Genomic DNA, 13,746 nt, shown 5'->3' on the forward strand with positions numbered 1-13,746 from the left:
ATCGACGAAACGTTGCATCCCTCTGCCTGTTCTACAAGTATTTTAATGGTGAATGCTCTGATGAACTGCAAGCACTTGTGCCCCCACGACGTGAACACCCTCGACAGACCTGATAAGCTGCAAAGTCCCACCCCCACACAGTAGAGATCCCTAGATGTAAAAGATCTTTCTACTCCAGTAGTTTCTTCCCCAGAACCGCTAGACTTTGGAATTCCATTCCAGGTCCTTGCTTCCCTAACTGTACTGACATGCAGAAGTTCAAGTGCAACGTGAACCAACATCTTGCTGCCCAAATTCCCACATAGTACCCCAGTAGTTGCTGCCCCTGATAGTAGCCCCCTACACTAAAGTGGCAATGTGCCTTGTTTGGGGTGAAAATGTAATTAAAAATAAAAAAAAAATAAAAAAAATTACCATTTGAGATAGATGAGAAAGTTATAAAATTAAACCACTTTTATAAATAGCAATATGTCGACAAGTTGAAATGAACATCTGATCTTCTCCGAACATCCTTGAAACAAACTTCACGCAAATCTTCCACAGCTTCAGTTCCTCGTGAATAATTGTGTGTACAGTTCCCACACTGATATGAATGCCCTTTTCTCTTCCCTGCAACCTCTCTCCTACAGAAGAGCTGCTGCGAGCCTGTCTTTGTTTTATCGTTACTTCCATGGCAAGTGCTCGTCTGAGTTCCAATCTCTGGTCCCCTCCTCCTCGCGCCAATCTTTCACAAAAAACACCCGTCTAGCTGAAACCACTGTTAAAAATTTCCCCCACTCTTTATCTGTACCTAAACCAAAACGTAGATTCCATGAACAAAGCTTCTTTCTTAGAAGTGCACGCCTGTGGAACTCTCTTCCGTTTGCCTGTTTTCCACCTGACTACAACCTGGATGTCTTCAAGTCCAACATAAACAAATTCCTGATGAACCGCCTCCTTAAGTAAGACACTTTATCAGATCTCCAATACTAATGATTACTACGATACTATCCCATTGATTACTGTACACGCACTGACCCTTATCCCTGAGTGGCTTCCGGGCCATAAGTGGTGACTACCATGTAAAAAAGAAAAAAAAAAAAAAATACTGTGCACTTATTGTCTCTGCTGGACGACTTCATTCATCCAAACAAAGATTTTATAAACTGTCTTTGGTGTATGATTACTATTTCCTGGTAATTTCAATGTATGTGACCAGTAGTTTTTTCACACACACACATGTACATACGAGGTGCCTTCAGTAAGTTTCCAGACTTTTTTTTTTTTTTTTTTTTTACGGGTATTTAAAATTGTCATTGACTCTTGAAAATTCAGCATTGTTGCTATACATAGCTGACCAATTTTTATGATTTTAGGTTCAAATGAATAGCAGGAATTGGAATACACCCTACTAAAGCCTGATTGTCACAGCTGGTGAATTTCAAAAATGCAATCTGGACGTGAGGTCAATTTAGGAGAACGATATGCAATAAAATTCTGTTTTAAACTTTGAAAAAAAATGCCACAAAAACGTATGGAATGCTTCATATTACAGAAGTCAGCGAAATAAAAGTTTTCGTGGATAAAGACCGTCATGTGTCTATGGAGAAAATAAGTGTATAGTTTGATGTCAGTGTGGGAACTGTACACACAATTATTCACAAGGAACTGAAAATGTAAAAGATTTGTGCAAAGTTTGGTGGAAGGATGCTCAGAGAAGATCAAACTATTTGACCAAGATGGGCATCAAGAAAGAGTTTCCCCGTCTCTCCCCCATAGTTAAAACCTTGCTTGTGATTTTTAGTTATTTCCTAAACTCAAGGAAAACATTAGTGACAAGGGTTATTGACATGCTTACACAAGAAGACTTTTATGAGGCCTTCCAGAAGTTGTTGGAATGGTACAGCGAGCACATTGCAGCCGGAGGAGATTACTTCAAAGAAGACTAAAGTTTCATGTGTGTACTATCAATAAATTTGCCCGTACAAAAAAAGTCTGGAACTTATTGAAGGCATCTTTTTTTTTTTTTTTTTTTTTTTTTTTTTTAGTGATCACCACTTATCAAGGCCCGGAAGCCACTCAGGGATAAGGGTTATTGCAAGTACATTACGTTAGTGTGGAGATTTGATGAAGTGTTTAATTAAGGGGGCGGTTCATTAGGAATTTGTTAACATTGGACTTGAAGACATCCAAGTTGTAGTCTGGAGGGAAGCAGGCAGACGGAACAGAGTTCCACAGGCGTGCAGTTCTAAGAAAGAAGCTTTGTTCATGGAATCCACGTTTTGATTTAGGCACAGATATAGAGTGGGGGGAAATTTTTCACAGTGGATTCAGCTAGACGGGTGTTTTTCGTGAAAGATTGGCGAGGGGGGACCAGAGATTGGAGTTCAGACGAGCACCTGCCATGGAAGTAACGATAAAACAAGGACAGGCTCGCAACGTCTCTTCTGTGGGAGAGAGGTTGCAGGGGAAAGAAAAGGGCATCCCCTACTAAGCCACAAAGTCTATTTTGTACTCTGTCAAGGCAGGATAGGCTGTTTTTAGCAGCTCCTGCCCAGATATGGCAACAGTATTCCATCCTTGGACGTACTTGGCTTTATTTGTAGAGATAAATGTATTATTACTTGGGGTCCTTTTTTTATTTTATTAGACTGAAAATGCAAGACGGATAAAGACATGTAATTATTTTGAAAGGCGATCACTAATTGTCCATATTTGTTACAAAACAAATTTTGGTAATTGTGCATAAAACCAGACCCTAACTTTCAAACATGCCGGCAGGTTGTGCTCCCGTCTGTCAGTTGAGGTATGGGAGCACAAAATTCATACAATACTTCTGCTATTCAAAACTGCTTACTTATATATTTGGGAAAAATATTAAGATTGTTTTTTTGTTTTTGTTAATATATTTGTTTTTCTAACATATTTATGTTTTTTTTTTTTTTTTTTTTTTTTTCAAATATAGTTACTTTTTTTTTTTTTTTTTTTTGAAATATACTTTGTTCAAATATATTTTATTTAAATCCGTGCAAATCTATTATGATAGTCACCGATTTAAGAATAAATGTTCTGTCAATATCATTACTAGATTACTTTATTTTGTTTGAATTTAATGTTTTTTTTAAACATGTGAAATATTCACATTTTAAAACTGTTCAACTATTTTCTGTTGCACTTTCACCTTTTTGAAATTGCTAAAACTGTAAAAAAAAAAAAAAAAAAAAAAGTGGCACATTCATTTTTTTTTTTTTTTTTTTTTTTTTCAGGTTTCTGTAAAAAAAAAAAAAATGTGGCACATTCATTTTTTTTTTTTTTTTTTTTTTCATTTTTTTATTAATTTATTTTTTTTCATTTTTTTTTTGTTTAGTTTTTTTTTAGGTTTCTGTAAATAAAAAAAAAATTTTTTAAAAAATGTGGCACATTCATTGTTTTTTTTTTTTTTTTTTTTTTTTTTTTTTTCAGGTTTCTGTAAAAAAAATGTGGCACATTCATTTTTTTTTTTTTTTTTTTTTCAGGTTTCTGTAAATAAAAAAAAAATGTGGCACATTCATTTTTTTATTTATTTATTTTTTTTTAATTTTTTTTTTTTTTTGTTTAGTTTTTTTTTCAGGTTTCTGTAAATAAACAGTTCACCAATTACTGAAAAAAAAAAAAAAATGTGGCACATTCATTTTTTTTTTTTCATTTTTTTATTTATTTATTTTTTTTTTTTAATTTTTTTATTTTTTGTTTAGTTTTTTTTTTCAGGTTTCTGTAAATAAACAATTACTGAATTGTTCAATTCTAGATACTTTGTACTTATGTAAATGACATTGTTCACTGCTTAAGAAAATAAACTGAAACTTTATATTATTTGGATTCCTCGGACTTTGTGAAAATCACAAGATGAGAACAGTAGTCCGATGAATAATAATAGAAATAACCAATCCTCCTCTCAAAAAATTCAGAAATGTCAAACTGAAACTTCGTTCTCTCTTCAACAGGCTGTCCAGGACTCTGCCTTACACTCTGTGTCCTATACTATGTCCAGAAACCAAGCTGTTGTTGTGGAATATAAATCAGATCCTGATACAGACATGTTTCAGGTAAGATAGTTTTGCTACTTCATTTAATGAAAAAAAAAAAAAATGGGATGTAGTTGTTGCTATGACTGCTATGTCTTAACAAGATAGAAAATAAAAACTAGTGATACCAACTTGATGCAAACCCCTGTCAACAGGTATTTAAAATTCACAATAATTGAGTTTCTTTATAAGTAAAAATACTGCCTCTTTGTGGTCAAATATTGAACTTTTATAATGGTCAGCTTCTTGAACTCGATGACCCTGTCGGTGGGGCATTAGAATATGCTGACTGCCCCCCTGCAAAGGGTAAAAGTCCCTCAATGGGGGTTCTGGATATGACCTTAAACTATATCCAGTGGTGAGGCCCCAGCTTGTGGGCTTTGGGGAGTGTGGAGCCACCCTTTAATTACCATTGCTCCCAGGTCCACTCTGACCCGGAGTCGTAGTACCTGTTTGGGTCCTAACTATGGGTTAAATAGAAACCGACGTGAAAACAACAAATATATTCTATTAAAAAAAAAATTTTCTTCAAAATCTTTGGATTCAGCATTAAATAATCCGAAAAGGGTTGATATGCCAAAAAACAAAAACAACCAACCAATCTTGAATTCGACAAGACCTCTTGTCGATAAAGCTTTTTTGATGAATGTAGACTTCAGCAAGGTTTATTTCAGCAGCTAAGTGATTGCTTTTTAATTTGTTGTTGTACCTAAGTAATTGCAGGCCTACTGTCCGGTAACCAATGCCAAGTTGATTGAACATCAACATTTTTTGAATTCTTTTTTTTGCATAAGCAATACATGGCCAGTTCAGCACTTCAGCACTTCAGCACAATTATTTCATGAGAAAGGACATCAATGTCACACATGGTCGAAAGGTCAACATTCGCAATCCCGTTGCTTAAACTAACTCTACAAATTTCTCAAAGACAACCGCTTTGAAAAACATCCAACTGTTGAATTTGTCTTCTGTACTAATGTCATATATATATATATATTCCAAGGATGGAATACTGCTGCCATATCTGGGCAGGAGCTGCTAAAAACAGCCTATCCTGCCTTGACAGAGTACAAAATAGACTTCGTGGCTTAGTGGGGGATGCCCTTTTCTCTACCCTGCAACCTCTCTCCCACAGAAGAGACATTGCGAGCCTATCCTTGTTTTATCGTTATTTCCATGGCAGGTGCTCGTCTGAACTCCAATCTCTGGTCCCCCCCCCCCTAGCCAATCTTTCACGAAAAACACCCGTCTAGCTGAATCCACTGTGAAAAATTTCCCCCACTCTTTATCTGTGCCTAAATCAAAACGTGGATTCCATGAACAAAGCTTCTTTCTTAGAACTGCACGCCTGTGGAACTCTGTTCCATCTGCCTGCTTCCCACCTGACTACAACTTGGATGTCTTCAAGTCCAACGTTAACAAATTCCTAATGAACCGTCCCCTTAAGTAAACACTTCATCAAATCTCCACACTAATGTACTGTACTTGCAATAACCCTTATCCCTGAGTGGCTTCTGGGCCTTGATAAGTGGTGACCACCGTGTAAAATATATATATATATATATATATATATATATACGAGCAAACAGTTAATAAAACATGTTAAAAAACACTTTGAAAAAGAGTTAAAAACATTTAATCTGAAAAGGAAACACTTGATAAGTGGATAGTCCTTAATCTGCGGAGTTTCAAAGAAATACTTTCCTTCTCATCAGAGGGTAGGAATTACCAAAATGTGGGATCGGATTTTTCATGCAAAAGTATTTGATGAAACAACAAGTAAGTCAAAGATCTTACTTGATAACAAAAAAGTGAAGCAGAGGGAATATGGTGAAGAAAAAGGTGATTACACGTGAATGGATAGTCTGGTGGAAGATAAATAATCCAGTGACGGTAAAATCCAAATATATAACTTCAAGAATGTTAATTGAATTTCCGTTTGCACAAGTAAAATCCAAGGAAATCCCATAATTGGAAGAAGATGGTCCATAATAATCCAAAGGCAGAAATCCATGGAATAAATCACAAAAATGTGTACAAGGGAAAAAAGGAAAAATTCCAATAATATTAATAAAAGAAAAATAAGATATGCTTTTCACTCTGCTGCTGATATATATATATATATATATATATATATATATAATATATATATATATATATATAATGCTTTGTGGGTGCGTGGGTATCAGTGTGAATATGTGAGTATGCATGTAAATATATACGAGTGTATATATGGATATCTATATGTCTCGTGTGTGCATTGTATATATTTGTGTGGATTTGGGGACACGTGTGGATGGCGATATAAGTGTGTACACCTGTGGATGATCTGGTTATGTGTGTATGTTCGTATAGGTGTGTGTATATATGTTTTATTGAGACATGTATCTGGTTGGGATCTACAGGTTTTAAGGTTCCCAATTTTACAGCCTTATTAATATAAGTATAACAACAGATGTAGCATATAATATGCGGGTATATATATTGCTGTTTGTATTGAGGGTGCGTGTGTTGATATAAATGCCTGTATGAGTATGAATATAAATATCTGATAACTGTGTGCATTATGTGTATGTATGTTTGTATATGTGTATGTATACACGTGCGTATCAAAGAGTGAGTGTTTGTACGTGTATTTATTTATGTGTACATGCCAAAGTTGGTAACTTTCAGGAATTTTGTTTTATTTTAAATTTTTATTTTTATTTTAATTTTTATTTTATTTTTTATTTTTGTATTTATTTTATTTTATATTTATTTTACTTTTTATTTTTATTTTAAATTTTTATTTTTATTTTTATTTAAAATTTTTATTTAAAATTTTTGTTTTAAATTTTTGTTTTAAATTTTTAATTTTGTATTTTTAATTTTTACTTTTTTTATTTTTACTTTTTTATTTTTTTTATTTTTTATTTAATTTTTTATTAATTTTTTTTTTTTTAATTTTTTATTTTTAATTTTTTTTTTAAATTTTTTTTTAAATTTTTTTTTTTTTATTGTCTGTGTTTCTGTGTATGCGTAAAATATACTGAACGGTGTATATCCACTCCTAGGTAGAGGTATATGTGTATGTTTGCTTCTAAAGTGTGTGTGTGTGGATTGAGGATACCGACTCCGCACTGGGTGGCCAACATATATGTCTATAGTCTTTGACCAACGACCATGGCGAGACAAGAGGCTGAATTCTCAAGTGTTTATAGCGTAAAACCAAAAGATGCGATTGATAAAAAGGAAAATAATATAAAGGGTAAGAGGTTAAGATTTAGAAAGATAAAAGCCGGGGAGGGATGCACCGTTCAAAGACCTTACTTATCCTATCCCACGCATAACCCTACCCATATTAGATGACGAGACTCTAAATTTGTAAACGAAATAAAATGTTTTTGTCTTGAAATATTAGTTATCGAGGATAACGTTATAATCTCCCCAATACGGGTGATTACAGAAACATGTATGCACATATGTAGCCATCAATGTTTGTATAAATAACTTGAATACACCTGCTCTGTTTACTCCTTGAGCACTGTTTGGTAGACACATGTTTCATTGGATGTATTTCTAGGAAACTAAACTCTACTGCCATAATATATATATATATATATATATATGTATATTTTTTATTTTTTTTATTACATTTTCACCTCAAACAAAGCACATTGCCACTTTGGTGTAGGGGGGCTACTATCAGGGTCAGCAACTACTGGGGCACTACGTAGGGATTTGGGCAGCAAGATGTCAGTTCACGTTGCACTTGAACTTCTGCATGTCAGTACAGTTAGGGAAGCAGGATCCTGGAATGGAATTCCAGAGTCTAGCGGTTCTGGGGAAGAAACTACTAGAGTAGAAAGATCTTTTACATCTAGGGATCTCTACTGTGTGGGGGTGAGATTTAGCTGTGGGGGTGAGATTTAGCTGTGGGGGTGAGATTTTGTCGAGGGTGTCTGCGTTGTGGGGGCACAAGTGTCTGCAGTTCGTCAGAGCATTCACCATTAAAATACTTGTAGAACAAGCAGAGGGATGCAATGTTTTCGTCGATGGGACAGAGGCTGAAGCTTAGATGCCAGTTCAGGGCATATCAGATTGGCGACTCTTTTTTTAACCTTGTCTAGGCGCGAGAGACTAGTAGCAGACGCACCAGTCTCTATATATATATATATAGTTCAGAATAAAATTATCTAACAATCAGCTGGTATGGAAACCTGTGATTATAAGTTTTACAAGATATTACTGGCAATAATATTCTATAAGTACTATCCCACCTAAAAAGAATTGCTCGATATACAAGATAGAGCAAATAAATCAAATTTTGGTCATTCAATGAATTTAATAAATTTTTGATGTGAAATGTTGGAATTTCAAATCAAAAGATTTTTATTATTCTATGTAAGACAAAGAATGCATTTGAAATAGTATAACGCCTTATCCTATAGGATTTCGATGTCTACCATCTCTTTCGATGAGAAAATATTAGCAAATAGTTATAATGGTTTACACCATTACATTGTGATGTGGATTACTCAAAATACAGATTGGATCACTTTATCAAAGACATTCACTTCGGATTTTACCATGCAATTTGGATGTGAATTTTTATATCTTTTTCATTAACTCCCCTTACTCTATGATATTTAAATACTTAAACAACCTTTGATTGTGATTTTCCATGTCTCACTGACTTTAGCAAATAAGGTGTAAACCATTATAACTATTTGCTAATATTTTCTCCTCTTAAGAGATGGTAGACATCGAAATCCTATAGGATAAGGAGTTATAATATTTAAAATGTATTCATTGTCTTACATAGAATAAGAAGTCTTTTGATTTGAAATTTAAACATTTCACGTCATAAATTTTTAAATTCATTGAACGACTAAAATTTTATATATATATATATATATATATATATATATATATATATATAAGATGAGGAAGTTACATAGAACTTTATTACATCATCTCTTACTTAGCAGGGCTCTACATTGCGAGTGAATGTAGGGGGCTACCATCTGGGGCATAATTTGTAGGGGTTAGGGGTACTACGTAGGGAGTTGTTCAGCAAGATGGCTGTTTACATTAGACATAAACTTCTGCATGTCAGTAGTCAGGGACCTGGAAGGGAATTCCAAAGTCTAGCAGTTCTAGGAAAGAAAGTAGAAGGCTTCCTTACATAGTTATAATGGTTTACACCTTATTTGTTATATCTATAATATAAAGTTGAATGTCTGTGTGTGTGTGTGTCTGGTCACGAATAGTCCTATATGGTTGACTATTTTAAACAACTGATCACATATAATGATAGAAGATGTATCGAGACACAGGAATGGGTATGTTTCATCTGGCAGAATGTTGGTTCATAAAAATTGTGGGGTCTGCGTTCGCGCCTGGTCCACAAAGTATAGAAATAAAAAAATTAAAAACAAAAAGGTTTACAAGTGTTTTTTATAAAGATGTACATAAGAATACTTTGATAAGTATGTTTTAACTTAAATAGGGATGGTATAATAAAATTGTAGGGTCTGCGTTCGCGCCCGGCCTCCATAGAATGGAAATAGGCACAGACTTTAATAAAGACTTTTCATATCTATCTGCATAAGTATACTTTGATAATTATGTTTCAGTTTGAAGAAATATGGTATAATAAAATTATGGGGTGTTCGTTCGCGCCTGACCTCCATAGAATGGAAATATGTCACAAAGTTTAACAAGGATTTTAATATAGATCCACAGAATATTGTGATAAGTGTTTCATTTTATTTTTACTTTCATCATATTTTGCTTTGGTTTTGATACCCCCAAATTCGAAGCTATCTCATTACAACTCTTCCTTTTCATAACCTATCATACTTTCATAAATCAGAGTCTATTTTCTGTTGGCTGTTTTTGAACCCAGTCAATGGCGGGTACTTTTGCTAGTATATATATGTACATTTGGGCAGTATTTTTTTTTCATGCATGTTTCGTTGAACAGCAGTTATAATTCCTGTGTTTTTTTTTTTTCTCTTGTGATCCAGTTTTCTTCATTTGGCGAGCCAATATTTGTAACATTCTGTTTGAGTGTAAAAAGAGATTTGCCAGAGTTGCGAACGTTTTTAATTTATCGCCTGAAGACAACTCCTGGTAGTCAAAAACGTTCACAACTATGGCAAATTTCTTTTTACACTCAAACAGAACGTTCGAACATTGGCTTGCGAAATGCAAAAAATAGATCACAAAAGAAACGAACAGAAATTATCCCTGCTATTCAATGAAACGCACGTGTGTGTGTGTGTGTGTGTGTGTGTGTGTATATATATATATATATTTTGTGTACAGAAAGTTGTTAGTTGAGACAGATCATTGGTACCGTCTGTTTCAAGCCCGATAATAAGGCCCGTTTAAGGTATCCTTATCAAGCTCTCTTCAGCCAATATTCATATAATAATTCATATTGATAAGGATACCTTAAACGGTCCTTATTATCGGGCTTGAAACTGACGGTACCAATGATCTGTCTCAACTAACAACTTTCTGTGCACAAAATATAAAAATATAAATACGCTCTTACAATTTGGATTTTCCTTTTAATTGAGCACTCTGCTGGAATTCTTTTTCCAAAAAAAACTAATCATATATATATATATATACACGAGGGGCGTGCAATAAGTAATGCCCCTGACCCACTTCCAGTTGTCTGATCTAGCTGAAATTTTGCATGTGCAATGATTTATATCTCTATGGGTTATGTGGCAAATTACAGCTCTGAACTAATTGTGGTTTCTTTTTTACAGGTGTTTGAACTGAGTCAGGTGTGAAATGGAGCCTGTTGAATGTCGAGCAGTGATCCGGTTTTTGTATTTGGAAGGACGTACACCACAAGAGACTTTTGATGAAATGAAAGAAACTTATGGTGATAATGCCTCATCATATGACCTTGTAAAACGCTGGCATCGTGAATTCAAAAATGACCGGAAGTCTGTGGAAACAGCTCCCAGACCTGCCATTGATGAGGCATCTGTCCGTCATGTTGAGGCTGCCATTTTGGAAGATCGGCGCATTACTATTTGCCAAATAGCCCAAGATTTCAAGATTAGTACAGGGTCTGTGGAAACTATCATTCATGACCATTTGCATATGCATAAGGTGTCTGCCAGATGGATTCCCAGGTTGCTCACACCATTCCAGAAGCGAGAACGCGTCGAGTGCTCGAGGATGAATTTGGAGATGCGCCAAGAAGACGAGTCAAAGTTTTTCAAAAGACTGATTACACAGGATGAAACCGGGGTCCATCATTATGATCCAGAGACCAAAGCCCAGTCAATGCAGTGGAAGCACTTGGACTCACCACCTCCAAAGTAGATAAGGGTGCAGCCCTCTGCTGGCAAGGTCATGCTCACAGTCTTCTGGGACCAAGACGGAGTAGTGATGACAGATTTCCTCACAAAGGGTGCCACAATTGCAGGAGCCTATTATGCTTCACTTTTGAGGAAATTAAGGGAAGCTATCAAAATCAAGAGGCGGGGCAAGATCAGCAAAAGCACCCTCCTCCTGCAGGACAACGCTCCGGTCCACAACTCGCATGTCGCCAGATCAGAAGCACGGGCGTGTGGTTATGAAATCCTTCCCCATCCTCCCTACTCTCCTAACCTTGCACCCTCTGACTTTCACCTCTTTCCAGCCATGAAGTTGTTTTTGAAAGGAAAGCGTTTCCTGGATGATGCAGCCTTGATTTCTGAAGTCACGTCGTGGTTGGAGGACCAACCTGGGGTGTTTTACAAAAATGGTCTCCAGAGTTGCATCAAACAATGGGAGAAATGCATAACTCTGAGTGGTTCCTATGTAAAGAAAGACTAATGACTGTGCCAAGTTTCGTTGCTCTACTGCTATGTGAAGTGGGTCGGGGGCATTACTTATTGCACGCTCCTTGTATGGTCTTGGAAGTTTTTAACCTTTAAGACTATACAAAAAAAAATTTTTTTGTCATTCGTTAGAAAACTATTTAGTCAGTAAGTTATTTAATAACCTGCAATTACTGCATGAACTTGCTCTCTTGAATTCACTATCGTACCAACGTAATTTAAGGGACCATCAGTTGTTTACCATGAAACACTTTCGGGGATTTAAAAACAAAACAGTATATTAAATCATGTCTCCCTAGCAGTGTTGATCAAACACCACCTCCCTTAATCTTTAAAAAAGACATGTTACAAATATTAGATCTAGTTTCCTATTAATTAATTTATCTACTCTATTCATGTTATAAAAATGAATTTCTTACCTGTGAGATTCATCTGCTTTCAAATTCAAAATGGATATATTTTTTAATTTGCCAGTCTTTATTTATAAGATCAGGATATATATATATCTCATTACTTCAGAACAGTTTTGCACTATTTTCATGTCCTCTCATAAAGATTCAAAAGTAAGATGTTACGGAAATAAAGGGGGAAGAATTGCTGTTTTCTAGGTTGGAATCTATCTGTATTGTTGGTTAGTTTTTGACCTGGAAGTAATTTTTTTTTTTTTCTTTAAATATGTATTGGTAATCCCACATCAGCGTTCTAGTTGAAAACAATTTTTTTAATGTTTTTTATTTATCTCTCGTGCTATTTTAATGGTCTTTTTTTTTCTTTTTTCTCCCTCACAGATTGGTAGATCTGGCGAATCACCGATTGATTTCATCGTCATGGACACTGTGCCTGCCAATCAACGCCGGTATAGTGGTGAATTTACGCAAAGTACAATTTCCCGATTTGCTTGTCGAATCCTAGTCGAAAGGAACCCACCTTATACAGCAAGGATTTTTGCTGCCGGTTTTGATGGGGCACGCAACATATTTCTTGGTGTAAGCTTTTTTTTTTTTTTTTTTTTTTTTAAGTGGTGCTTATACAGTATAGGACACTGGTGAAAAATTGTTTCCAATAAATTAACAGGATAGATAGCTACACCAAAAGTTATTGATTAGAATTTTAATTAAAAAAATTTTTTTAAATCGGGTTTTATATTTTGTATATGAGAAATACCATAAAGCAGGGGGAGATAAGTCAGTCTTTCAAGTAATATGAATTGCATAATTCACGAATTAATGTTTTTGGCCAATTTTTTTATATTTGATGTCCAAGACGTCGAGCTTCAAAATGATACCGATCTCGAGAAAATCCGTCACCTCTGACAAAAGTTTTTAGGCAGATGTACATACATTTAAACAGACAGGCAAGATTTATGTTCTAGATTAACAGAAAAACTCTTATTAGGCACAAAAAACAAAAAAAAATAGGTAGCTTCACTAAAAATTAAGTTATTGAGTAGAATTTAAAAAAAAAAAATCAGTTCTACATTCAGTCTATTAGAAATACTGTAAAACCAGGGGAGATAAATCGGTCTGTCGTTTAACCAAGTAATAATGAATGACAAATTGCCAAAATATGAAACGAATTTTTATCTTTAATTAAAATTTTGTTAGTTATTGGCTCCGCATATTAATGACCCACGTGTTGCGTCAGTATTTAAGTTTAAATTAACAGGGAAACTATTTGAGGTACTTACATATTCGGCAAAAAAGTTACTGAAAAGAAATTGTTTAATATTTTGTCTATCAGAAAATATGGTAAAGCAGTCGGAGATAAGTCGGTCTGTCATTTAACCCGTTACAGCAAGAATTTTTTTGTGGAATAAATAAATTTTTGGTCCCGACAAAAGGATGGTGGGCCTGTAAATTCAACTTTAT

The 13,746-nt window shown here is 34.7% G+C and overlaps 1 protein-coding gene across 10 annotated transcripts in view; it reads left to right on the plus strand.

The window, feature by feature from the left end:
• The window catches only part of LOC145260689 (protein pellino-like), a 178,910-nt gene that overhangs the window by 137,074 nt on the left and 28,090 nt on the right, over positions 1-13,746 (plus strand). For all 10 annotated transcript variants that reach the window (XM_080119080.1, XM_080119078.1, XM_080119079.1 and 7 more), the window contains 2 exons: positions 3,963-4,064; positions 12,667-12,864. In XM_080119080.1, the coding sequence (XP_079975206.1) occupies positions 3,963-4,064; positions 12,667-12,864 (300 nt within the window). The remainder of the gene's footprint in view (positions 1-3,962; positions 4,065-12,666; positions 12,865-13,746) is intronic.

This window comes from Euprymna scolopes, chromosome 36 (genome assembly GCF_053919585.1).
Source record: "Euprymna scolopes isolate OS-2025 chromosome 36, ASM5391958v1, whole genome shotgun sequence".
In the NCBI taxonomy this organism is placed as follows: Eukaryota; Metazoa; Mollusca; class Cephalopoda; order Sepiida; family Sepiolidae; genus Euprymna; species Euprymna scolopes.